Here is a 24,525-nt window from a genome sequence, read left to right on the forward strand (position 1 = left end):
CTCAGACACCAGCTTCGAGTCAGGGCCCCAGGCTACCCATACTTCTGGCCAACCGGCTACAAACCCGGGAGTTCCCAAGCCCCCCCTCCCCCAGACTGCCCTCACTTCAGATGCCAGTTGCAAGTTCAGAGGTCTCCAGGCCACTTGCATTTCTGACCAACTGCCTAAAAATATGGGAGGTTACTGTAACTTCTCTCAGGTTCCATCATTTGCTGGAATGACTCAGAACTCAGGAAAGTGCTAGCGTTACAATTATAGTTTTATCATAAATCATATAAACTAGGACCAGCTAAATGAAGAGACACATTTGGCAAGGTCTGGGAGAGTCTTGAATATAGAGCTTTGTGCCCTCTCCCTGTAGAATCAGGGCACATTGATGGGTTAACCAACCTGGGAGCTCACCTGTGCTTTGGTGGCCAGAGTTTTTATTGGAATTCCATGATGAAGGCATGATTGATTAAACATTGGCCACATGATTGAACTAAATTTCCAGCCTTCTCCCTCTTTCCAGAGTTTGGGCTGGTCCAGAGTCCCTAATCACATGTAGTCTTTCTGGTGACCAGCCCTCACCTGAGCCATCTCCTTAGCATAAACTCTGGTGTGAATCAAGGGGCTTATTGAAAACAAATACACTCTTATCACCAGGGGAATTTTAAGGGATTTAGAGGCTCCCTGCCAGGAACCCAGGAGAAAGATAAGACAGATTCTTAATTATCCAACACCAGGTTTTAAAAAAATGGTAGCCCTTGAGAAACCTGGTAATTTTTGTTTGTGTGTTTGTTTTTTTAATTTGAAAATGTACCATGGAAAGCTGAGATGATGGAAAAGTTGTTTAGACGTTATAGTTATTTAAATCTTTATACATCATGCAGTTTGAATTTTGTATTTATGATTTTATGCATAAATGTATTTCTTTTGGTAAAAAGGAGAGATGAGCCAGTAGGATGACATAGGACCCTTTCCAGTTTTTACACCTCACACTGTCAAAATAAACAGATATAAAAAGTTTTTTTCTGGGCTGTTATTGCTCCATCAGACTCATTTTTCCCTCTGATAGCAAATTATTTCAGAGTGTGTCCACGTTCTCCAAGGAAGTGTGCTCAGTTATATTTTTCTCTTGCAGATTGATTATACCGGCACGGACCCTGCCAGTCCCTGCAATAAATGTTTGTCTCCGAACGTGACGCCTTGTATTTGTACCATTAACTTCACACTGGAACAGTCATTTGAGGTCTGTATTCCCAAGTAATGTTTTAGAAAAGCCATGCTTTAAAAAATATTGATATTATATTAAATTTTTTTTTTTTTTACTAGTTATTTTCTTCTTGTTGAGATGTTGCTTTAATTTATTGGGAATCTATACACTTTTGAGGAAGATTGTTTTGCTTTGCTATTGGATTATGCTGTCTGATAATTAAATACATTAATTTAATAGTTTATTGTAGTTAGTAGTTTAGATTAAATTTAAAACCTATTCCTTTTCTGGAAAATTTTATAACTGTATAAAAATTTTTTTTATATCAAGTTTCTATTTACATCTACTTGTATGTAAAAAATTATTGCTCAAACTGTTTTGCCTACTTTTAATACTATAAGTTTTACTTTGGAAAATAAATACAAATTCACCCATTATTTAATTGCATTATTTTTTCATCAGATATGATACTTTAATATAAATGCAAACACTTAGTAAAACCTTATTGACAAGCAGTTAGAATACCATCTGTGTGTGTGTGTGTGTGTGTGTGTGTGTGTGTGGTCTGTGTGTATTTTGCATTCACACTTATCTGTCATTCTTCTTGGAAACTGAGCAGATGCTAAAGGACACAGAGATTCACAAATAGGCATGACAAGACCCGTTTGTGTTCTCCTTTACCTGAAAATTGAGCTTTAAAAAATGATTGTTTTATTCTTCAGGGAGCAAAACTGCTTTAATACATGCCAACTTTTTAGATTTTTGTAGCTATGCTTTAGATTTTCGTAAAGGTCGTGACTTCTGAGGTCCCTAGTAGATGGTTGCCATCTAGTGGTTGTGGGTGCTGTTGCCCTGAGATAGGGGACTGTAACGCTCCCTTTTTAAAAAGTATGAAAATAAATGAGGGAGAAGACAGGAATTTAATTATTTTATTTTGTTTTGGCAGAAATAACATATAACTTTAAAGCATCATAAAAATTTGATTTTTTTATGTGATGGACAAACTATAAAGAAGCATTAAGTTCTGCTTTTGTCAGAACAGGCAGAATTAAAGACGTGGAAGAGACTTGCAATGATTTAGAAGCTCCACTAGTTTCTTCCCCCATACAAAAACACTTAGCATTTCAGAACTTTTCTTCTGCAAAGGTGATCATCCTCAGATTCATTCTTTTGTGGGCTCTGTGTTCCTTTACAAGCCCAAACTGAATTAGACTAAAAGCCTTTTCAGAGAACAAAAATCCAACCAACCGAATAAATAAATGAAAGATTTCTATGTAAATGTTTTCTTTATATGGAATGGGAAAGTTTGCATACTTTGATGTTTGAAAATCAAGCTTTAAATAAATGATTGTGTATATGAAAACAGCAAATCAAATAAAGCAAAATGTTATTGAATTCCTTTTTTATTTTTTTCTGAATTCCTTTTAATTGAGTATAAGGTTATAGACAGTGGAGGTAGCAACCAGAAAGGAGAAAATAGCTGATGTTTTTGCCACCTCTAAAAATCTTAGTCATTCAAGATGACTTCATAACATCTTCTAAATAGTTACAGTGTATGTAGGTTACCCTTATTTCCCAGGTTATTTCCAAGTTGACTCCACTGAATACACTAAAGTACTTTTCTTGATCATTATAAAATGACTCATTATCTTAGATACTTTACTAATTATTAATTTGTTCATTACTAATATTATATAGTATCCTACTGAGAAATTTACTATGTCCCAGTTCAAGTTCAGAATTTATTTTGGGCAGTAAATGAAAGCTTGAAAGCATTATTCCTTTGAAAAGTTGATGCTAATTGGATGAAGACCAATCTGAATTAGAGAAGATTTAAAATTGAAAGTAGGGACTTCCCTGGCAGTCCAGTGGTTAAGGCTTTGCCTTTCAATGCAAAGCGTGCAGGTTCGATCCCTGGTCGGGAAACTAAGATCCCACATGCCTCATGGCCAAAAAACCAAAACATAAAACAGAAGCAATATTGTAACAAATTCAGTAAAGACTTTAAAAATGGTCCACATCAAAAAAAAATCTTTTAAAAAATAAATAAATACAACTGAAAGTAGATCAGACTAGGCTAATAGATTCCTTGAGAGCTTTTTTGTTTGTTTGTTTGTTTTCATGTAAATAGACACCTTTGAGGTCTTTCAGAGTATTTTCAAAGTTGACTCTTGGATTTTTGACCTTATTTGATTTGATTCTTTAACATTATTTGATTTGGTTTGACTGTTAAACCTTATTTACAATTTGTACCATTTTAGATTGCTAAGTACTGGTAGAATTCACCCCAGTAACTGTTTTAAGTTATCACAAATTCTAAACTAGTGCAAATTACATAGCTTTTATGTATGCATGAAACAACGTCATACTTAATAGTTTTATATGAACATTTTTTCCCTTTCTGTTTCTCTAGGGCAATGTGTTTATGTATTATGGACTGTCTAATTTCTATCAAAACCATCGTCGTTATGTGAAATCTCGAGATGATAGTCAACTAAATGGAGATCCTAGTGCTTTACTTGTAAGTAAAATGATGGAACATGAAACTACGGAGTCTAAGAACTAAGAACATGTGGTAATTGTTCAATTAGAAATGTTAAATTTAATAACGTTAGATGAAATTAAAGTGTTGTTTGACATTTTTAGTTTGTTTAGTGAAGGTTTTTAGTTAAAATTTTTTCCCCTGGAATTTGCACAGATTAATGATTTCTTGCAGCTAGAGGACACATTACAACCTGCTTGTTTCCGGTAGTATCATTGGGATTTTTGCTATGTTAATCTGTTTGTAATAGAATTTTGATGAGTCTAGCATTCTGGGAATATAATTTGTTCTGTTTGAGTTTACTCATTATTATTACACTGGGTAGGAATATGTAAATAAGCTACTTTTAATTTCTGAGATTGTGTTTTAGAATCGAACATGTATGTTCTTTGCTTTTTACCTTGTGGGAAGCCTGAGTCGTAAAGTCCAAAGGGTGTGGGTTACTGAAAAACTGTCTGAGGAGCTTTTGGAAAATACAGATTCCAGGATTCTCCTAAGTCTCATATGTCTGTGTCTACAGGGGTGGAGCTCTAAAATATCTTTTTTTTTTTTATTAATTTGTTTATTTTTGGCTGTGTTGGGTCTTCATTTCTGTGCGAGGGCTTTCTCTAGTTGCGGCAAGCGGGGGCCACTCTTCATTGCGGTGCGCGGGCCTCTCACTATCGCGGCCTCTCTTGTTGCGGAGCACAGGCTCCAGACGCGCAGGCTCAGTAGTTGTGGCTCACGGGCCTAGTTGCTCCGCGGCATGTGGGATCTTCCCAGACCAGGGCTCGAACCCGTGTCCCCTGCATTGGCAGGCAGATTCTCAACCACTGCGCCACCAGGGAAGCCCTAAAATATCTATTCTTAACAAGCTCCCCTTCTGATGCTCAGCCTGGTGTGTGAATCTGTGGACTAGAGGATCTTAGTTTCCTGACTGTTGTTCAGCTTCTCAGAGTAGTGGTTGGTGCCCAAGTATTTTATATTATTGCTGTCAATGCGGCAAACCTTCAGCAATTCAAGTATCTCTTAGAAACAGTGACACTCTTAGAATGCAATTTAGGACCATACTGGGACCAGAATGGTCCTGGTAAACGTAAAGTTACTCTAGGTTATCCTTCCTGGTTTTATTGCTATTTCCTGATGTTTGGGATCTTGAGAAATAATAAGTCTATTTACAGATTCTGGTTAGGTCTGCAATATCTTGTAGTCCATGTGGGATTTATGTTGTGGGATCCAACTTTAAGGACTCAAGTCCAGAGAAGGTGAAGTTCTGTGAGACACACCAAGTTGATGAGACACACCAAGAATTTGTTGATTGGGATCATAGATTGGGTGTGTTGACAGACCTAGAAGTGGTGGTTGATTTACAGTTCTTTTATATAGATACACACTCTCTTCACTGAGGGCAAAAGGAGCTGAGATTCTTTTCTTCCAAACCTCAAGCAGAGCTTTTAGACTAAACCTAAGGATTGATGAATTTTTTCTGTAAAGGGCCAATAGTAAACATTTTCAGCTTTGCAGGTTATATAGTCTATTGCAGCTACTCACCTCTGCCATTGTAGAATGAATGCAGCCATGGAGAATACTTAAGTGAATGGGTAGCTGTGTTCCAATAAAACTTTATTTACAAAAACAGGTGCTGGGCTGGATTTGGCCTGCAGGCTGTCATTTATCGATCCCTGGACTAGACCAAAATATATGACTTTAAGACCAGGTGGCTTTCGAAAATTTTAAAGATGTTAAGAACAGACAGATTGAAGTTCAAGTAACTTAACATTGTATGGAAGGCCCTTCACAGTCTGGTGTCAACCTACCACTTCAGCCTTTGATTTTATATTCTATCCTTAATGTACCTTTGGCCTGGCTGCCCTGGGCCATGCATGCTGGTCCCTAACCATGCCTGGTGATGCAGGTAATCTGCCCATTTGGGCGTTTCCATTTCATTTGTCTAGAGTGTGGTTTTTACTCCTTCCCTGGAGGTCCTCTCACCTCAGGCCTGCTGTTTACTTGAGTGTCTTTGGATGCAAAATAACTTCTTTACATATTTACTTCATCCATACCCTGTTCCAAGTCACTTCTCGCTTTACTTAGCAGACTGTCTCCCCATATCATCCACTCTTGCTCTTCCTTTCCAGGCCATTTTCTACATAGCTGCTAGAGTGATCTTTTAAAAAAAGGAAATACCACTTCCCTGCTTAAAATCTTTCAGTGGTTTGTTTACTCAGGATGATCTGAGCTATGCATGACTCTCCAGTCCCATCATAGGTCATTTTCTTTATTGCCATACTCTAACTACATTCCCTGTTTACCTTCTCAGAAGTATCAAGTTCTTTCTAAATGGTGTGTACTGTTCGCTCTGCTTAAAGCCCTCTTCTGCCTGCTCTTCGTGTGGCTGTCTCCTACTTTCTCTAGGTCTTAACTTTCATGATACTACCTCCAGAGACAGTCTTCCCCTTATCTTCTGTCCTCCCAACTACACTGCAAGCTCATGAGAGCAGGGAGCATGACTTTCTTTAATCACCGTATACCAAGTGCCTCTCCAGTACCTAGCACATGAAAGGCATTTAATAAATATATATGGAATGAATATAGACACCTTTATCATGGCTCTTATTTCATATTATAGTTGGTTGTATTTGAGTCTGTTTCCTATATTACATTGTGAGCTGCTGAAAAGCAGGGACTTTTTTTTCATTTTTCCATTTCTAGCACCTTACATGGTATGTGGTACATGTTAGGTACTCTTTATTAAATGGCTTTCCTAAGCCAGTTACTGCAAAGTACCTAGCATTGCTTAGTTCAGTACCTGATGCATAGGTAGTAAATATTTTCCTTTTTTTAAAAAAACTTCTTCAATAATTTAGTAGTTAGAAGATGATTCTTCGGGACACTAGTCCATCATCTTTTCTGTCTGCTGGTTTTCCAAATAAAGTTGCTGTTCCTTGCCCCCCTCCCCTCCAAAATGGTTTACTGGTTAGAATATATTTGCCCCATTGAGAGTTTATTTACCTTATTTTTTTGAAATCAGTTTTCATCAAAACATTCAAATAGTAATAAGCCAGTTATACATTGTCTATCTTCATGGTCTTAGAATACTAACTTTATGAATGTAGATTTCTTAGGGAGCAGAAAGCTGAGAAGTCAAATATTAAAGAGACTTTATGAGATTCCCTGCCACATTTTCTTAACCTTCTCCTGTCTTTTTCACTCCTGTAGTTCTTTTTCCAGTGTAGACATAGAGAATGTAGATACGAGTCAAGGTTGGTTATAATGGAATAGCCCTAAGAGGCCTAACTAGGTTCTAGTTAATTTCAAATTGAGACTATCTTGGTTTGTTTATGTGTTGTGAGACATGGCTTAATGTGGCCTTGGAGTCGCAGAACAACTCAGATGTACACCTAATATCAGACTTGGTAGAATCTCTGGATTAATCCTACAGCTTCCACGTTTGCTTGAGATCTTCAATAGGGACTAAGTCAAAACCAAATCTGGAGGACAGGTGAAGTGCTGTTTGCCTTGCCAACATTTTTGTTTACTTTATACCTGGGTGCACAGTTTAGAGAAGATTGGTATATTCTAGGAATCTGCATTAGACTTTTCCTTCCTCCCTCCCTCCCTTCCTTTCATGTGGGATTTAACCCCAAATTACAAAATTTGAAATTATCTACTTGAACATGTTCATTTTATAAGTGAAGTGCAGATAAACCAAGGGACTTGCGCAGTCATGTAGTACATAGCTGGAACTAGAAGCTCAGGTCTTTTTTTTTTTAATATTTATTTATTTGGCTGCGCTGGGTCTTAGTTGCAGCATGTGGGAGCCGCGTGTGGGATCTTCGTTGCAGCATGCGGGATCTTTGTTTTTTTTAGTTGCGACGTGCGGGATCTTTAGTTGTGGCATGCGGGCTCTTAGTTGCGGCATGCAGGAGGGATCTAGTTCCCTGACCAGGGATCAAACCTGGACCCCCTGCATTGGGAGCCCAGAGTCTTAACCACTGGACCACCAGGGAAGTCCCGAAGCTCCAGTCTTCTTACTTCCAGTTTTAAGATTCCTTTCATTCTGTTACAGCTGGATTGACAATAGACGGCTTCTTAGTTTTTCTTGGGCAGAAAACAGTTTGTAGTTATGATTTCTGTGTTGATATGAAAATTTTTTAATATATCAGTTTGGGGGCTTCCCTGGTGGCTCAGTGGTTGGGAGTCCGCTTGCCAACGCAGGGGACAGGGGTTCATGCCCTAGTCTGGGAAGATTCCCACATGCCGTGGAGCAACTAAGCCCGTGAGCCACAACTACTGAAGCCTGCGCGCCTAGAGCCCATGCTCCACAACAAGAAAAGCCATCACAATAAGAAGCCTGCGCACCGCAACGATGAGTAGCCCCCGCTCGCTGCAACTAGAGAAAGCCCGTGCACAGCAACAAAGACCAAATGCAGCCAAAAATAAAATAAATAAATTTATAAAAAGGAAAAACAGTCAATTTGACATATACCTATATGACAATATATGCAAAGAAAGGCTATAATTCAGTAATGTTAAGGAATATATTTTGAGTAATTAAATGTGGTATTATTTATAGTCTGTTTATAATATAGACATTTTATATGCATTGCAAGTGAGAAATATGTAGGGATTGAATTTTTAATCAGTAATTAGGACTAACTCATAGTTCTCCCAGAGGCCTGGGTAATAACTTCTCTCTTTTTTCCTTCTAAATATCAGAATCCCAGTAAGGAATGTGAGCCTTATCGAAGAAATGAAGACAAACCAATTGCTCCTTGTGGAGCTATTGCCAACAGCATGTTTAATGGTATGAGACAGAGATAAACAAAGATTTTATATATATATATATTATACTGTAGTTAGGAATATTTGTATAATCTTTCAGAAACATGAATGAAATTGAGAAATTCAACAGCTTTAAGATAAATATGTGAATTAGTTATTTAGTGGGGTATTATAATGCTTTATGACTTTCTTTTGTGAATTCTTATATTTTAAGAATGAATTTCTGTCTCTGGGAAGGAAGAAGCAGGGACATTCTGCTAACTTACTATTTCATACATGATAAAATAAATGCCAGGCTACCTTTACCAACAACTTTGAATATTTATACCATTAAAAAGGGGCTACAGTTGATCATTTAGAACAGCACTGTCTGATATGAATGTAATGTGAACCATAAATGTGAGACGTGTATAATTTTAAGCTTTTTGGTAGTCACATTAAAAACAATAAAAAAGAAACAAGTGAAATTAATTTTAATTATATTTTATTAAACTCAGTATGCCCCACATATTATCATTTCAGCATGTAAGTGATATTCAGTATATAAAAGTTATTAGTGAGATATTTTATATACTAATTTTTATACTAAATCTTTGATGTCTGGTGTATATTATATCCTTACAAAACATAGTCATTTGGACCAGCCGTAATTTCAGGGGCTCTGTAGCCATATAGCTAGTGATTACCAGATTGGACAGTGCAGAGAGAGAAATTGATAAGCCAGAAGCTATTTAACAATGCTTTTTTTTTTTTTTAAATAAAGAATAGAAAGAGAGGCAGATTTACCTTGCAAATTGTTTTATTTGGGTTAATATTAAAACATTTGACCATATCACATATCAGCTAGCCATGTAAGAAAATGACCTGGAACTATGCAGGGAAGGCAAGTTCATCTAGGATTATAAAGTTACCCTAGTTAATTTACATGTAAATAATCAAGAGCAAATGCTCATCATGTGCCTACTTTGTTACAACCACTTTGGGAGCAAGTACCAGATCCTCATTTCTCATGGAATAAAGCCGGTACTGTGGATTTTCAGTAGATGTTTAGCAGTATCTTCCTTTTCTTGTGTTTAGATACACTAGATTTGTTTCTGGTTGGCAATGAATCTGATCCTACGCCTATTCCTTTGAAAAAGAAAGGTATTGCTTGGTGGACAGATAAAAATGTGAAATTCAGAAACCCCCCTGGAGCAGACATTCCCCTAGAAGAACGATTCAAAGGTAAAATATTACTAATATCCCTTAAAACGTAAGCTAGGTGTTTTAATGAAGTACCTAAAATTTTCTGTCCTTAGAATCTTAAAAAAGTTTATGCTTTTTAAAAAACAGCTTCTCTTAACTTGATGTCAAGTTAGGTAAAATATGTAGTATCTTCTGATGTATTGAAATTCTAAAGGAAACGTAGTATACTTTTAATCTTGAATTTCTCTGGTATTTCCTTGTAAGCGTTTCAGCCATAATCTTTTAAAATTGTGACAAAGTTTATTTTAAACAAGTATTTATTTATTTATTTTAATTATTAATAATTGTAAGTCCAAATTTCTTTTTGTTTCTATGCCTCCTTGATTTCACAATGTAATGTTTCTTACATTATATCTTTGTATTAAGTCATTTGCTTTTTGGAATATACTCAATAGCCTACTTTTAGTATTCTCTTAATTGAGGCATCAGTCAAATCTTTGTAATTATTTGTTAAGTTTTTACGTGAGGAATTGGTTTCTCTTTTGATTTTAAGACTTCCTTAGAATATGAATATATTTCTACTTTGAACATAAGGAAAATATTCATATTGTGTATCTTTGTTTTATTAGAGTGTGAATTTTCAGTGAAACTCTCAATAGAATTGAATGTCTTGTCTCCCCACCCCACACTGATCTCTCCTTTTTAAGGCACAACAAAGCCAGTAAACTGGGTTAAACCAGTATACATGCTGGATCCTGACGAAGATAATAGTGGGTTCATAAATGAAGATTTTATTGTTTGGATGCGTACTGCAGCATTACCTACTTTTCGTAAGTTGTATCGTCTTATAGAGAGGAAAAATGATTTACATCCAACATTACCAGCTGGACGATACTATTTGAATATCACATACAGTATCCTTTTTTGGCCATGTGCACAGATTCAAAGAATTTGAAAGGAGTGTAGGCCAACCTTGTCTCAGTTATGTGGCATGCTACTTTGTGTTTTAGTTTTGCTCTCTGCATTTTTGAGTATATGTGTATGTATGAGAAAGTCTCTTTTAACTTGTTTCTCCCAGAAATGCCTTTAATTTTTAAATACTTTGTGCTAGAGTTCAAGCATCTTATTTGGTAAAATTATTTAAAATGTAGGTGCTAGATTTATTAATAAGTTAGATATTTTTACAAGAGAGATTGTAATTCAGCTTAATGCAAAGGCTAGTACTCAGTAGGTAAATCTAAGTGTTGGTGGTACTGGGCTGTTTTAATCTATATTTTTTTAGAGAATAAAAATCAGCAAATTTGTTAGTTCATATCAACATAATTATTTATAATTATTGCTCTGTTTACAGTATCAAAACATTTTTATCATTAGCTGTATTGTTCCACCTTAATAATTTAGGCATACTTTTCAGTGCTGATAAATATCATTAATTTCATCCTGACTATATGTCAACGTTATACTAAGTACTTTCCATGTATTATTTTATTTATTTCAAGCATTGTGAGGCAGGTATCATCTCCATGTTATAGACGAGAATATAGGAACATAGAGCATTTAAGTAACTTAACTGAGATTACACAGGCGATAGAAGAATCAGGGTTCATAATTAAGCTGCTGACTTTACCATCAACCATCACTGTAGGCTGCACCCCTAGCTGGTTCATTCAGGTCGTCAGACCAGTTTGTATTGGCCTGGATGCAAAGTCTTTCCTAAGCCAGAAACACTGGGCACTAACTTTTATTCTCAACAAAGTCCTTACATCTTTTAATTTCTAGCCCATTGCTTGTATATATCATGAATGAAAAATTTTCAAATATTAGCATGTGTGCTGATGATCTTATATTTTTGATTTTTCATAACCCAAATTAGCTATAAGTATATAGTTTTAGCTTTATAATGGATTAATAAACGGTTAATAGACCTAATTTCAAAATAAAGATCTATTTGTAGCCTTAGTCTTTTGATTTTGCACCTCAGTAGACAACTGAACATGACCTGATAGTGACAGACTGAAAGTGACCAAGTGTTTGAAACTAGGGCTACATAGCAGAAATTTTAGACAGACAGACCCAGTTTAGGTGCTGGTAGAAAGAACATTATCTTGAGGCTATGGCCAAAGTAGAGGGCCACCTGTAGCCTACAGCACAATAAAGGGAAGTCTTTGGAGCACTTAGGAATTCTTAGTTGATAGATAATTTGCACCAAGAGAACTTTTAGGAGGAATGCAGACTATTTTGAAAATCGATAAGACAGGAATTTGACCTGCAGAACATTAAGGGTTAATTATCAAAATCGGGTATAAGGTGGGAACTAGGTATTAGAATCAAGGCAGAAGCCCACTTTTTAAGGTTGCGATATAGAGAGACCAGCATGGGTGATTTGATACCACATGCCATAGAGTGTTGGGTTAGTTAGAGCTCTTACAATCATTCCTGGCTCAGGGTGGGATTGATTTAAGAACTCGTAGAGCTGAGCCTGCCATTGGAGTCACAGCCGGGCTGGGGAGTCATCTGCTGGGCCGGGGAGCTACGGAAGCTGGAGAAACAGATGGGAACTAACACTTGATTCAAAAGATGCTTTTGAAAAGGTTGTAAACCTTTTGCATAGGGACTTGGTTCTGTCTTCTTCTCTTCCCTAACTCTTGCCAAAATCCTAGAACTGGTCCATGTAGGCAGCTCATCCAACATGTTGGTGTCCCATTTCTCAAATTTGTTTAAGGATCCACCCTTCAATTCCACTCTGTTTTAGTCATCAATCCTGTGTCACACCGTGAGTTTCACCATTGCTCCAAATCAGCAATGTAAAACTTCATTGTCATGCTTTTCGACCTTGTGCTGCGTCCTCCCGTACTCTCATAGCTACACTCTTTGAGCTCATAGAGACCCCTCATCTCTTCATTCTTCCTGTTTCTCCTGCTCTGTCAAGCTCTTTTTCCTCTATGGGTTTCATTGCTATTTATCTGAAATATATTTTCACATTACAGACCTTTTACCCCTCCTGTGTAATGAGAACAGAAATATCTAAGAAATGAGAAATTATATAACCCTTAACTTTAGTTGTTTTTGCTTGTAAACTGTATTGGCTTTTATTTTTTTATTTTTCCTATTTATTTTCTTATTAGTCATCCATTTTATATACATCAGTGTATACATGTCAATCCCAGTCTCCCAATACATCACACTACCCCCAACCCCCCCGCCCCGCTTTCCCCCCTTGGTGTCCTTACATTTGTTCTCTGCATCTGTGTCTCTATTTCTGCTCTGCAAACTGGTTTATCTGTACCGTTTTCTAGGTTCCACATATATGCGTTAATATATGATATTTGTTTTTCTCTTTCTGACTTACTTCACTCTGTATGATAGTCTCTGGATCCATCCACGTCACTACAAATGACCCAATTTCATTCCTTGTCATGGCTGAGTAATATTCCATTATATATATGTACCACATCTTCTTTATCCATTCATCTGTCGATGGGCATTTAGGTTGCTTCCATGACCTGGCTATTGTAAATAGTGCTGCAGTGAATATTGGGGTGCATGTGTCTTTTTGAATTCTGGTTTTCTCAGGGTATATGCCCAGTACTGGGATTGCTGGGTCATATGGTAATTCTATTTTTAGTTCTTTAAGGAACCTCCATACTGTTCTCCATAGTGGCTGTATCAATTTGTATTCCCACTAACAGTGCAAGAGGGTTCCCTTTTCTCCACACCCTCTCCAGCATTTGTTCTTTGTAGATTTTCTGATGATGCCCATTCTAACTGGTGTGAGATGATACCTCATTGTAGTTTTGATTTGCATTTCTCTAATAATTAATGATGTTGAGCAGCTTTTCATGTGCTTCTTGGCCATCTGTATGTCTTCTTTGGAGAAATGTCTATTTAGGTCTTCTGCCCATTTTTGGATTGGGTTGTTTGTTATTTTAATATTGAGCTGCATGAGCTGTTTATATATTTTGGAGATTAATCCTTTGTCCGATGATTCATTTGCAAATACTTTCTCCCATTCTGAGGGTTGTCTTTTCGTCTTGTTTATGGTTTCCTTTGCTGTGCAAAAGCTTTTAAGTTTCATTAGGTCCCATTTGTTTATTTTGTTTTTATTTCCATTACTCTAGGAGGTGGATCAAAAAAGATCTTGCTGTGATTTATGTCAAAGAGTGTTCTTCCTATGTTTTCCTCTAAGAGTTTTATAGTGCCCGGTCTTACATTTAGGTCTCTAATCCATTTTGAGTTTATTTTTGGGTATGGTGTTAGGGAGTGTTCTAATTTCATTCTTTTACATGTAGCTGTCCAGTTTTCCTAGCACCACTTATTGAAGAGACTTTCCTTTCTCCATTGTATATCCTTGCCTCCTTTGTCATAGATTAGTTGACCATAGGTGTGTGGGTTTATCTCTGGGCTTTCTATCGTGTTCCATTGATCTATATTTCTGTTTTTGTGCCAGTACATATTGTCTTGATGACTGTACCTTTGTAGTATAGTCTGAAGTCAGGGAGTCTGATTCCTCCAGCTCTGTTTTATTCCTTCAAGACTGCTTTGGCTATTCGGGGTCTTTTGTGTCTCCATTACAAATTTTAAGATTTTTTCTTCTAGCTCTGTAAAAAATGCCATTGGTAATTTGATAGGGATTGCATTGAATCTGTAGATTGCTTTGGGTAGTATAGTCATTTTCACAGTATTGATTCTTCCAATCCAAGAACATGATATATCTCTCCATCTGTTGGTATCATCTTTAATTTCTTTCATCAGTGTCTTACAGTTTTCTGCATACAGGTCTTTTGTCTCCCTAGGTAGGTTTATTCCTAGGTATTTTATTCCTTTTGTTGCAATGGTAAATGGGAGTGTTTCCTTAATTTCTCTTTCAGATTTTTCATCATTAGTGTAAAGGGATGCAAGAGATTTCTGTGCATTAATTTTGTATCCTGCTACTTTACCAAATTAATTGATTAGCTCTAGTAGTTTTCTGGTAGCATCTTTAGGATTCTCTATGTATAGTATCATGTCATCTGCAAACAGTGACAGTTTTACTTCTTCTTTTCCAATTTGTATTCCTTTTATTTCTTTTTCTTCCCTGATGCCGTGGCTAGGACTTCCAAAACTATGTTAAATGACAGTGGTGAGAGTGGGCATCTTTGTCTTCTTCCTGATCTTAGAGGAAATGCTTTCAGTTTTTCACCATTGAGAATGATGTTTGCTGTAGGTTTGTCATATATGGCCTTTATTATGTTGAGGTAGGTTCCCTCTATGCCCACTTTCTGGAGAGTTTTTATCATAAATGGGTGTTGAATTTTGTCAAAAGCTTTTTCTGCATCTATTGAGATGATCATATGGTTTTTATTCTTCAATTTGTTAATATGGTGTATCACATTGATTGATTTGCGTATATTGCAGAATCCTTGCATCCCTGTGATAAATCCCACTTGATCATGGGGTATGATCCTTTTAATGTGTTGTTGGATTCTGTTTGCTAGTATTTTGTTGAGGAATTTTGCATCTATATTCATCAGTGATATTGGTCTGTAATTTTCTTTTTTTGTAGTATCTTTGTCTGGTTTTGGTATCAGGGTGATGGTGGTCTCATAGAATGAGTTTGGGAGTGTTCCCTCCTCTGCAATTTTTTGGAAGAGTTTGAGAAGGATGAGTATTAGCCCTTCTCTAAATGTTTAATAGAATTCACCTGTGAAACCATCTGGTCCTGGGCTTTTGTTTGTTGGAAGATTTTTAATCACAGTTTCAATTTCATTACTTGTGATTGGTCTGTTCATATTTTCTGTTTCTTCCTGGTTCAGTCTTGGAAGGTTATACCTTTCTAAGAATTTGTCCATTTCTTCCAGGTTGTCCATTTTATTGGCATAGAGTTGCTTACAGTAGTCTCTTAGGATGCTTTGTATTTCTGCGGTGTCTGTTGTAACTTCTCCTTTTTCATGTCTAATTTTATTGATTTGAGTCCTCTCCCTATTTTTCTTGATGAGTCTGGCTAATGGTTTATCAATTTTGTTTATCTTCTCAAAGAACCAGCTTTTATTTTAATTGATCTTTGCTATTGTTTTCTTTGTTTCTATTTCATTTATTTCTGCTCTGATCTTTATGATTTCTTTCCTTCTGCTAACTTTGGGTTTTGTTTGTTCCTCTTTCTCTAGTTCCTTTAGGTGTAACGTTAGATTGTTTATTTGAGATTTTTCTTGTTTCTTGAGGTAGGCTTGTATAGCAATAAACTTCCCTCTTAGAACTGCTTTTGCTGCATCCCATAGGTTTTGGATAGTCGTGTTTTCATTGTCATTTGTCTCTAGGTATTTTTTGATTTCCTCTTTGATTTCTTCAGTGATCTCTTGGTTATTTAGTAACGTATTGTTTATAGCCTCCATGTGTTTGTGTATTTTACGTTTTTTTCCCTGTAATTGATTTCTAATCTCATAGCATTGTGGTCAGAAAAGATGCTTGATATGATTTCAATTTTCTTAAATTTACTGAGGCTTGATTTGTGACCCAAGATGTGATATACCCTGGAGAATGTTCTGTGCACACTTGAGAAGAAAGTGTAATCTGCTGTTTTTGGATGGAATGTCCTATAAATATCAATTAAATCTATCTGGTGTATTGTGTCATTTAAAGCTTGTGTTTCCTTATTAATTTTCATTTTGGATGATCTGTCCATTGGTGTAAGTGAGGTGTTAAAGTCCCCCACTATTATTGTGTTACTGTTGATTTCCTCTTTTAGAGCTGTTAGCAGTTGCCTTAGGTATTGAGGTGCTCCTATGTTGGGTGCATATATATTTATAATTGTTATATCTTCTACTTGGATTGAACCCTTGATCATTACGTAGTGTCCTTCCTTGTCTCTTGTAACATTCTTTATTTTAAAGTCTATTTTATCTGATATGAGTATAGCTACTCCAGCTTTCTTTTGATTTCCATTTGCATGGAATATCTTTTTCCATCCCCTCATTTTCAGTCTGTATGTGTCCCTAGGTCTGAAGTGGGTCTCTTGTAGACAGCATATATATGGGTCTTGTTTTTGTATCCATTCAGCCAGTCTATGTCTTTTGGTTGGGGCATTTAATCCATTCACGTTTAAGGTAATTATCGACATGTATGTTCCTATTACCATTTTCTTAATTGTTTTGGGTATGTTTTTGTAGGTCCTTTTCTTCTCTTGTGTCTCCCACTTAGAGAAGTTCCTTTAGCATTTGTTGTAGAGCTGGTTTGGTGGTGCTGAGTTCTCTTAGCTTTTGCTTGTCTGTAAAGCTTTTGATTTCTCCATCGAATCTGAATGAGATCCTTGCCAGGTAGAGTAATCTTGGTTGTAGGTTCTTCCTTTTCATCACTTTAAGTATATCATGCCACTCCTTTCTGGCTTGTAGAGTTTCTGCTGAGAAATCAGCTGTTAACCTTATGGGAGTTCCCTTGTATGTTATTTGTTGTTTTTCCCTTGCTGCTTTCAATAATTTTTCTTTGTCTTTAATTTTTGCCAATTTGATTATTATGTGTCTCGGCATGTTTCTCCTTGGGTTTATCCTGTATGGGACTCTCTGCGCTTCCTGGACTTGGGTGACCATTTCCTTTCCCATGTTAGGGAAGTTTTTGACTATAATCCTTCACATATTTTTTTCAGGTCCTTTCTCTCTCTCTTCTCCTTCTGGGACCCCTGTAATGCTAATGTTGTTGCATTTAATGTTGTCCCAGAGGTCTCTTAGGCTGTCTTCATTTCTTTTCATTCTTTTTTCTTTATTGTGTTCCGCCGCAGTGAATTCCACCATTCTGTCTTCCAGGTCATTTATCCATTTTTCTGCCTCAGTTATTCTGCTATTGATTCCTTCTAGTGTATTTTTCATTTCAGTTAATGTTTTGTTCATCTCTGTTTGTTCTTTAATTCTTCTAGATCTTTGTGAAACATTTCTTGGCATCTTCTCGATCTTTGCCTCCATTCTTTTTCCAAGGTCCTGGATCATCTTCACTATCATTATTCTGAATTCTTTTTTTGGAAGATTGCCTATCTCCATTTCATTTAGTTGTTTTTCTGGGGTTTTATCTTGTTCCTTCATCTGGTACATAGCCCTCTGCCTTTTCATCTTGTCTCTATATTGGCTTTTACTACTAACATTTAATTTGTGAAACCAGTCCTTTCGGATAATAATTATATAATTATTTTGTGATTCAGAACATATGAGTAAGGTGCCTGTGTATTGTAGAATTATACCAATGAATTACAAGCAATTAAATGCCAACTTTTTAAGTTGTATTTTAAAAATCAAGTAACTAGACATGGAAAAGTCTTCCTATACACTCTTCAGATTACCCTGTACATTCATTTGATGGACGAAAACGGATGATCTTGAGCACTATTTCATGGATGGGAGGAAAAAATCCATTTTTGGGGATTGCTTACATCGCTATTGGATCCATCTCCTTCCTTCTGGGAGTTGTACTGCTAGTAATTAATCATAAATATAGAAACAGTAGTAATACTGCTGACATTACCATTTAATTTTATATTTTGAAAACAAATTTACTGCATGTGCATCAAGGCCAGTCCTATTCAACCTAGCTTTCAAATGCTGATGTCTGGTTAGTATGTCATTTTTGAAGTTGGCACATAACTTTTTTTTTTAAAGCTGTCTTTGTCCTTAGCTTCTTCCTTATGGATGACTTATGAAAATATATGACGGGTATAAAACAAATTAGCTATATTGATCATATCAACACTGTAACTGCTGAAATGGCATTCTGATGTTTCCTTTTTGTTGGGACAGGCTGTACGATGCGTGGAGCCTCTTTCATGTGAAATGCGTCTGCTGCTTAAATGTTTATGCTGTGTTGATAATATTATATTGACATACGATACTGTATATGTGTGCCTATTGTGTGAAGAAAGGGATTACAAGATGTGTGAGTATAATGACTTGCTAACCCTTCAGGATTCATAGTTACAAAAAGATGAAGAAAGACCAAATCTAAATAAAACACTTCATCCTTTTCACAGGTCGTGTGTAAAGGCTTAAAGTACCATCTTTGTTGAGGTGGTTCATGCATTCAGTTTATCCAGTACAGTTCTTTGTCAAGCTTAGATTTGATTTCAAAGGACATATTTACCTGTCTAGAATTGGAATTAATGCTCATGGTAGGTCTCAGGTAGGAAGGTTTAAAATTCCTCTTTCCATTTGGTTAAGATGTTGCAGTCAGGAAACCCATCTCACTTGATGTTTTTACATGTGACCATTTCCCTTGAAGCTCACACTTCATAAGGGATGAAAGAATATAGGTGAGATGGGAAAGCTTCTTGGCCGACCTTTATCTTCTGCCTCAACTGTCAACCAGATGTAAGTGTTCAAAGGAGACTGTTTGCATTCTTGTGGTATTTAACATTAAGAAATTTGCTTCAGCATTGGAAATACCTCAAGCTGTTTTTATTTTGCAGGTAAGTGTTTTGACTTAAGTACTAATAATAGCTTGCAGAAAATTTGGAAAACAGTAACCTTCATTTCCTCTCTATTTCATTCAATTTTTACATATAGGTCAAGGATGACTATGTATGCACGTTCTCTTTAGTTAAGCCACCGATTGTTTTGGTTGGTTTTTCTAAGATGTACTTTAAAAAGAAGTTCTTTAAATTTCCTAATTAAATTCTGGAGATTTTGGAGTATGTACATGATAAATTATAATATATGTGCTTGAAGTTATTTTATTTTCTATTAACTGGAATTATTTTTAATATTCCTTATTGAATAAATGCTGTAATTTGTTTGCTATGGAACTTATTCTTGAATGTAAACTTATTTTTTCACGTGCATGAAATGTATGTCTTAATCAGAGGTGGCTTAATTGCATTGAAATGGCTATTTTTTTTTTTTAACTAAAATAACTCATATGTTTGTATAGAAGAATGCCTGTTTGAATTCAGCGTTTGTAATGGTTTCCTTTGTTTATATTTGAAATCAAAAGGTCTGGGTAATGTATCAATTTTGATTAATATATGTTTTTTTTTTAAAAAACAAAAAATAATGTAATGGTTAATAGTAGAAATGTGCCACACTTCTTAAGTTTTGTATAATATGAAATTCAGTTAAAAGAACTTGTAGTTCACAATGACTTTCAACCCATAGAATATTACTTGCATGGAGTACTTAATGTATAATTGTCCTGAAATTTCTGAGTGCATAGGGTATTCTTTGTGTAAAACCATTCTTTGTTTTATCAGTCCTTCAGAATATGGTTATTTATTCTGATAATTGACCCTCTTGCACGTGGCAGTTTATTTTCTGGGGTATATCATTGGGGGAGAGGGCTTCTCCCAGTCTTTGCAGATTGAATTTGTGCTGGTTAAGAAGGACTGCCATCCTGCGTCTCTTTTTCTAACTGGGGGACCAGAGGTGCTGCTACAGAAAAGTTGAAGAGCTCTTCCAAGACTTTTTCATCTGTGGTGAAGACGGAATCTTAAAATATATTTGGAGTTTTATCTATTTTACAAGTACATTGATGGCCTAAGTTCTCCCTTGTCTCCTGCCATTTGAGCTGTAAGCGATTCCTGTTGCTGAATATGAAGAATGTGGAACATTCATATGGCCTCTGTGACTGGCGGAAGGAAAACATTTCTTTCTTATGGGCTTTATGCTGATCTTTTGGAAACACTGATGTCATACTCAACTTTCAAAGAATCATATTGCATTTTAAGACAACTAGGTTAAGTAGAAGGCATTGAAGAATGCACTAACTTGCAGGAAATATTTTGATATATGAAGTTCCCAACTGAAGGAAGTATTTAATAAGTAAAAGCTAAGAAATTTCTTTGAAATCAGAAAGCAGTTTAAAAGTAAATTGGTAAAAATAACTGTACTACCTAATAGAAAATTATTCAACGAAGAGGAGAGTCAAGTGAATATTATTTGTTTCTTGGTTAGTAACATTATTTGTAACCTTGATTATACTGAAAGATAACTTTCTGTTAGTACGTTCTGTATTAATAAAAATGAACAAAATTAATTTTGCTATGTTCAGGTGTCTTGCTAAAATAACAGTGCCCCAGTGTTGTTGCTAATGTTTAGCACTAAATTGTAGCCCAGGCTCAATGAATCCAAATTTTAACATTTCCATGCCTAGATTTGATTGCCATATGTGAATATGTTAATCACTCTGATAGCATTAACTGCAGGATTTATGCATGTTACTGAGAAACAGCTGTTCTTACCAAGAAGTGGTCAGATAATAACCTGTTATAAGCAGACAGGCTAAATTTGGTATTAGATCAAGGGAAATTTCTGGTAAATAGGAAATGAATAACTGGTAGAGAGACAATGATGATGAAAATAATGAAGTGGGCAGGGACATAAGAAATGAAAAGCCGGACTAGGAAAGAGGAGCACTGAGTGGTAGGCTTAATGATTGCTGTTCAGCCTGCTCGCCTCCTGTCTTTTTTTTTTTTAACTTATTTATTTATTTATTTTTGGCTGTGTTGGGTCTTCATTTCCGTGCGAGGGCTTTCTCCAGTTGCGGCGAGCGGGGGCCACTCTTCATCGCGGTGCGCGGGCCTCTCACTGTCGCGGCCTCTCTTGTCGCGGAGCACAGGCTCCAGACGCGCAGGCTCAGTAGTTGTGGCTCACGGGCCCAGCTGCTCCGTGGCATGTGGGATCTTCCCAGACCAGGGCTCGAACCCGTGTCCCCTGCATTGGCAGGCGGATTCTCAACCACTGCGCCACCAGGGAAGCCATCGCCTGCTGTCTTTATGGAGACACTGCCTTAGAATTATTGTACGATCCTTTGTTGGTTAAGCTGCAAAGTTCTGTTCTTTGTGAACATGGTTAGTTTGAGGGGAGGGTGGAGGGAGTAAGGAAGTACTGCTTCAAGAAGAATTTGGTGCATAAATGTTTGTTGTAGTATTTGGATAATCTAGTAAAGTGTTTTAGAGCCCCTTTTTAGCCCACGCCCCATTCAATAAACGTAAAAATCACATTTCCCCTAATGTCATTTGAAATTTCAAAATAAATATCATTTAAAAATAAATAAATAAATATCATGTCTAAAATCAAATCAGACCATGGTGACCTTATTTTCTTTTATATATGTAAAATTTGTCAAAGTAAGATGTGTACACAGTTAAAAATCTAAAGGCCTTATGATGAAAAACAGCAGTACCTGTCCCAGCTTTCTACCTTCTAGAGACAATTACTTTGACTTCAAAAGTTGTTACTTTTGGTATTTATCTTAGTGTATCTAAATTATATGCCTGTTCTACTATTGCTTGATTTAACAGTTTTAGACATTACTGTCTTCTTGATAATATTACCTGATGATGTAGCTAACACACATACCTCCCCTTTTCCCATTATATAGTTATAGTATTTAATAAACACATTAGCAATTGTTTAATTATGACTTTAAAAATACTGTATACTTTAGAGCAAAGCAGAGCACCAAGATTATACTTTGTACACTTTATTTTTCCTGGAATTAATAATCACCCACTTTTAACATCAACATAACTTTCTGGAAGCCTATCTTAAAGTTTTCCCAACTTTTCTATCAGGTCCACCATGTTCTTATTGCCAGTCTTTTGAAGGTTTTTTGTCCCCAGATACCTGATAACCTGATTCCCTGTTTTTGCTAGAAAGGTCTATTCTGCATTTGTCTTTCTCTGCCAATCTGTACTGGTGGTTTTTTCAGACAGCTACTCAGCCATTATCACATTCCCTCTTTTTGTCACCCTCCTGTGTTGGATCTGCTGTTTCCTAGTTCACTCTCTTGTTTACTGGAGCTATTTTCAGTTTTTCACGTAGGTGACTTTCCTTGTATTTCTGGTTAGTCTCAGCAATCTATCATGTATAAATGGACCCCCAAAACTCATTGAAAGCTCTTTGTTCGTGGGCAGTGCTTGACAAGTGATGGCCTCAGTAGCACAGTGCTACTCAAAAATGCCACCGAGTGCATTATTTGTTCCTGTTCATGATAAAATGCTTAGACAAGTAATAAATAGTTGGCAGGTCAGCAACTGTAGGTAGACTGAATTTTGAGAAGCACTGCATTAGGGAATGACTGTCAGGGAGCCAGTCATTTGGCTGGAGGCCTTTTCTGTGGGACTGTTCAGTTTCTCTAGGGAAGAATTCTCTAGTCTTCTGCAAAAGGAAGGGGTTGAAGGAGGCTCTGTCTCTTACTGCTTTGAACTCTCTGCTTCTGCCTTGTCTTCCACCTCAGCTTCTGTTTTCCACTTCACGTATTTCCACTATACCTGTCCCTTTGCATATGCCTTCCACCTAGTTGTCTCCCAATACTTTTTCCAGATAAAAATGTTCTTGTCTACTACCTGTGGGAGACAGTGACCGAGGTGAGAGATTGTATTTGGCCGAGAGGGGTAGGGCAGAGATTGTAGGGAGCTGACCATTCTGTTGTATGTAATTTTCAACTACTCATTTTCAGGCCTATCCCTTGATTCCACTCTTTGCTATGAATTCTACTTTCAAGTCTGAGCTTCTCAGGGGTTTTAGAACCGATCAACATGCTTCTCACTGGTCTCCATCCCCCTTGCAGTCCCTTTAGATTGTGGCTTCCTTGGTCCTGCTCAGCTACATCCCATCTGCTTTCTGTTTTCCAGAAATCTGTTGAAATTGATTTTCTGTTTCTGTCTCCTCTTTGGTCGCCATCCTTTTGGGCTGTCTTTTAAAAAATGTTTTTTAGACTGTCATACAGTAAACTTTACTTTTTGTACTTGTAGTGTACAGCTCTGCGAATTGTAACACATGCATAGGTTTGTGTAACCATTTTAGAATATAGAGCAGTACCAAAACCTCCCAACCTCCCTTTTACTATACACCTTTATAGTCACCCTTCCCTCCACCCATAAGCCCAGGCAACCACTGATCTCTTTTCCATCCCCATAGTTTTGCCTTCTGGAATGTCATAAATGGAATCATGTCATATGTGACCTTTTGAAACTGGCTCCTTTTACTCAGCATAATGCCTTTGAGATTCATTTAAGGTGATGTATCTAAAAATACCTCATATGAACAAACATATGGAAACCAAGGGGGGAAAGTGGCGGGGTGTGGGTGGTGGGATGAATTGGGAGATTGGGATTGACATATATACACTAATACATATAGAATAGATAACTAATAAGAAACTGCTGTACAAAAAAAAATAAATAAAAGAAAATGAAAAAACCTCATACCCTTTCAATTCCTTTTCTTTCATTTTACCGGAGTGATAGGGAGGACAGACAAACTCTTGGGGCCAATCCGCTATCTTAAACCGGAACCACCTTGAAGTACCTTTTGGTGATCTTAGTACATTTTTAAAAACTATGTACTTTAAGTGACATTAATGGGAGCTTGTCTGTATGTCACAAGCTTTTCTATGCAGGGTGATGTGGAATAAGATTGAACTCACCCTACATCACTTTCACTGTCAAGACTTAAATGCCACTTTGTTTCAAGGACAAGAAATGCAGAAAAAAATAGATTTACAATTATACATCAAATTGCAATTGAATCAGTGGTCTAAAATAATCCCTGGGGTATGTTGTCATTCCTTTTTCACGACAAAGCTTGTAAAAGAGCAGTTTATATTTTATTACTATCTTCAGCTTCAGCCAGGCTTTCATCCCACTATTGCACTGTAGTCTCTTCACTATCAATCTGCGTCTGAAAGATTCAGAATATGGTTTTTAGAATCAGGCTGACCTGGCTCTTAAATACATAAACTGTATCTTCAGATTATTTAATCTCCTAAATCATTTACTTTACCATTTCCTTGTCTGTAAAATGGGCATTTTAATACCCACTTGACAGATTTTGATTTGAGGAATAAGGGAAGTGATAGATGAAACGCATTTAGCACAAAGTATAGAAAA

The 24,525-nt window shown here is 36.5% G+C and overlaps 1 protein-coding gene across 1 annotated transcript in view; it reads left to right on the plus strand.

The window, feature by feature from the left end:
• Positions 1 to 20,666, plus strand: part of TMEM30A (transmembrane protein 30A) — a 43,975-nt gene extending 23,309 nt beyond the window's left edge. The window contains exons 2-7 of the mRNA XM_007167996.2: positions 1,124 to 1,231; positions 3,609 to 3,716; positions 8,436 to 8,523; positions 9,579 to 9,725; positions 10,394 to 10,600; positions 17,981 to 20,666. Coding sequence (XP_007168058.2) covers positions 1,124 to 1,231; positions 3,609 to 3,716; positions 8,436 to 8,523; positions 9,579 to 9,725; positions 10,394 to 10,600; positions 17,981 to 18,174 — 852 coding nt within the window. The 3' untranslated portion in view covers positions 18,175 to 20,666. The remainder of the gene's footprint in view (positions 1 to 1,123; positions 1,232 to 3,608; positions 3,717 to 8,435; positions 8,524 to 9,578; positions 9,726 to 10,393; positions 10,601 to 17,980) is intronic.
• Positions 20,667 to 24,525: the final 3,859 nt, after the last annotated feature.

Source organism: Balaenoptera acutorostrata, chromosome 14, assembly GCF_949987535.1.
Source record: "Balaenoptera acutorostrata chromosome 14, mBalAcu1.1, whole genome shotgun sequence".
NCBI classification, from domain to species: Eukaryota; Metazoa; Chordata; class Mammalia; order Artiodactyla; family Balaenopteridae; genus Balaenoptera; species Balaenoptera acutorostrata.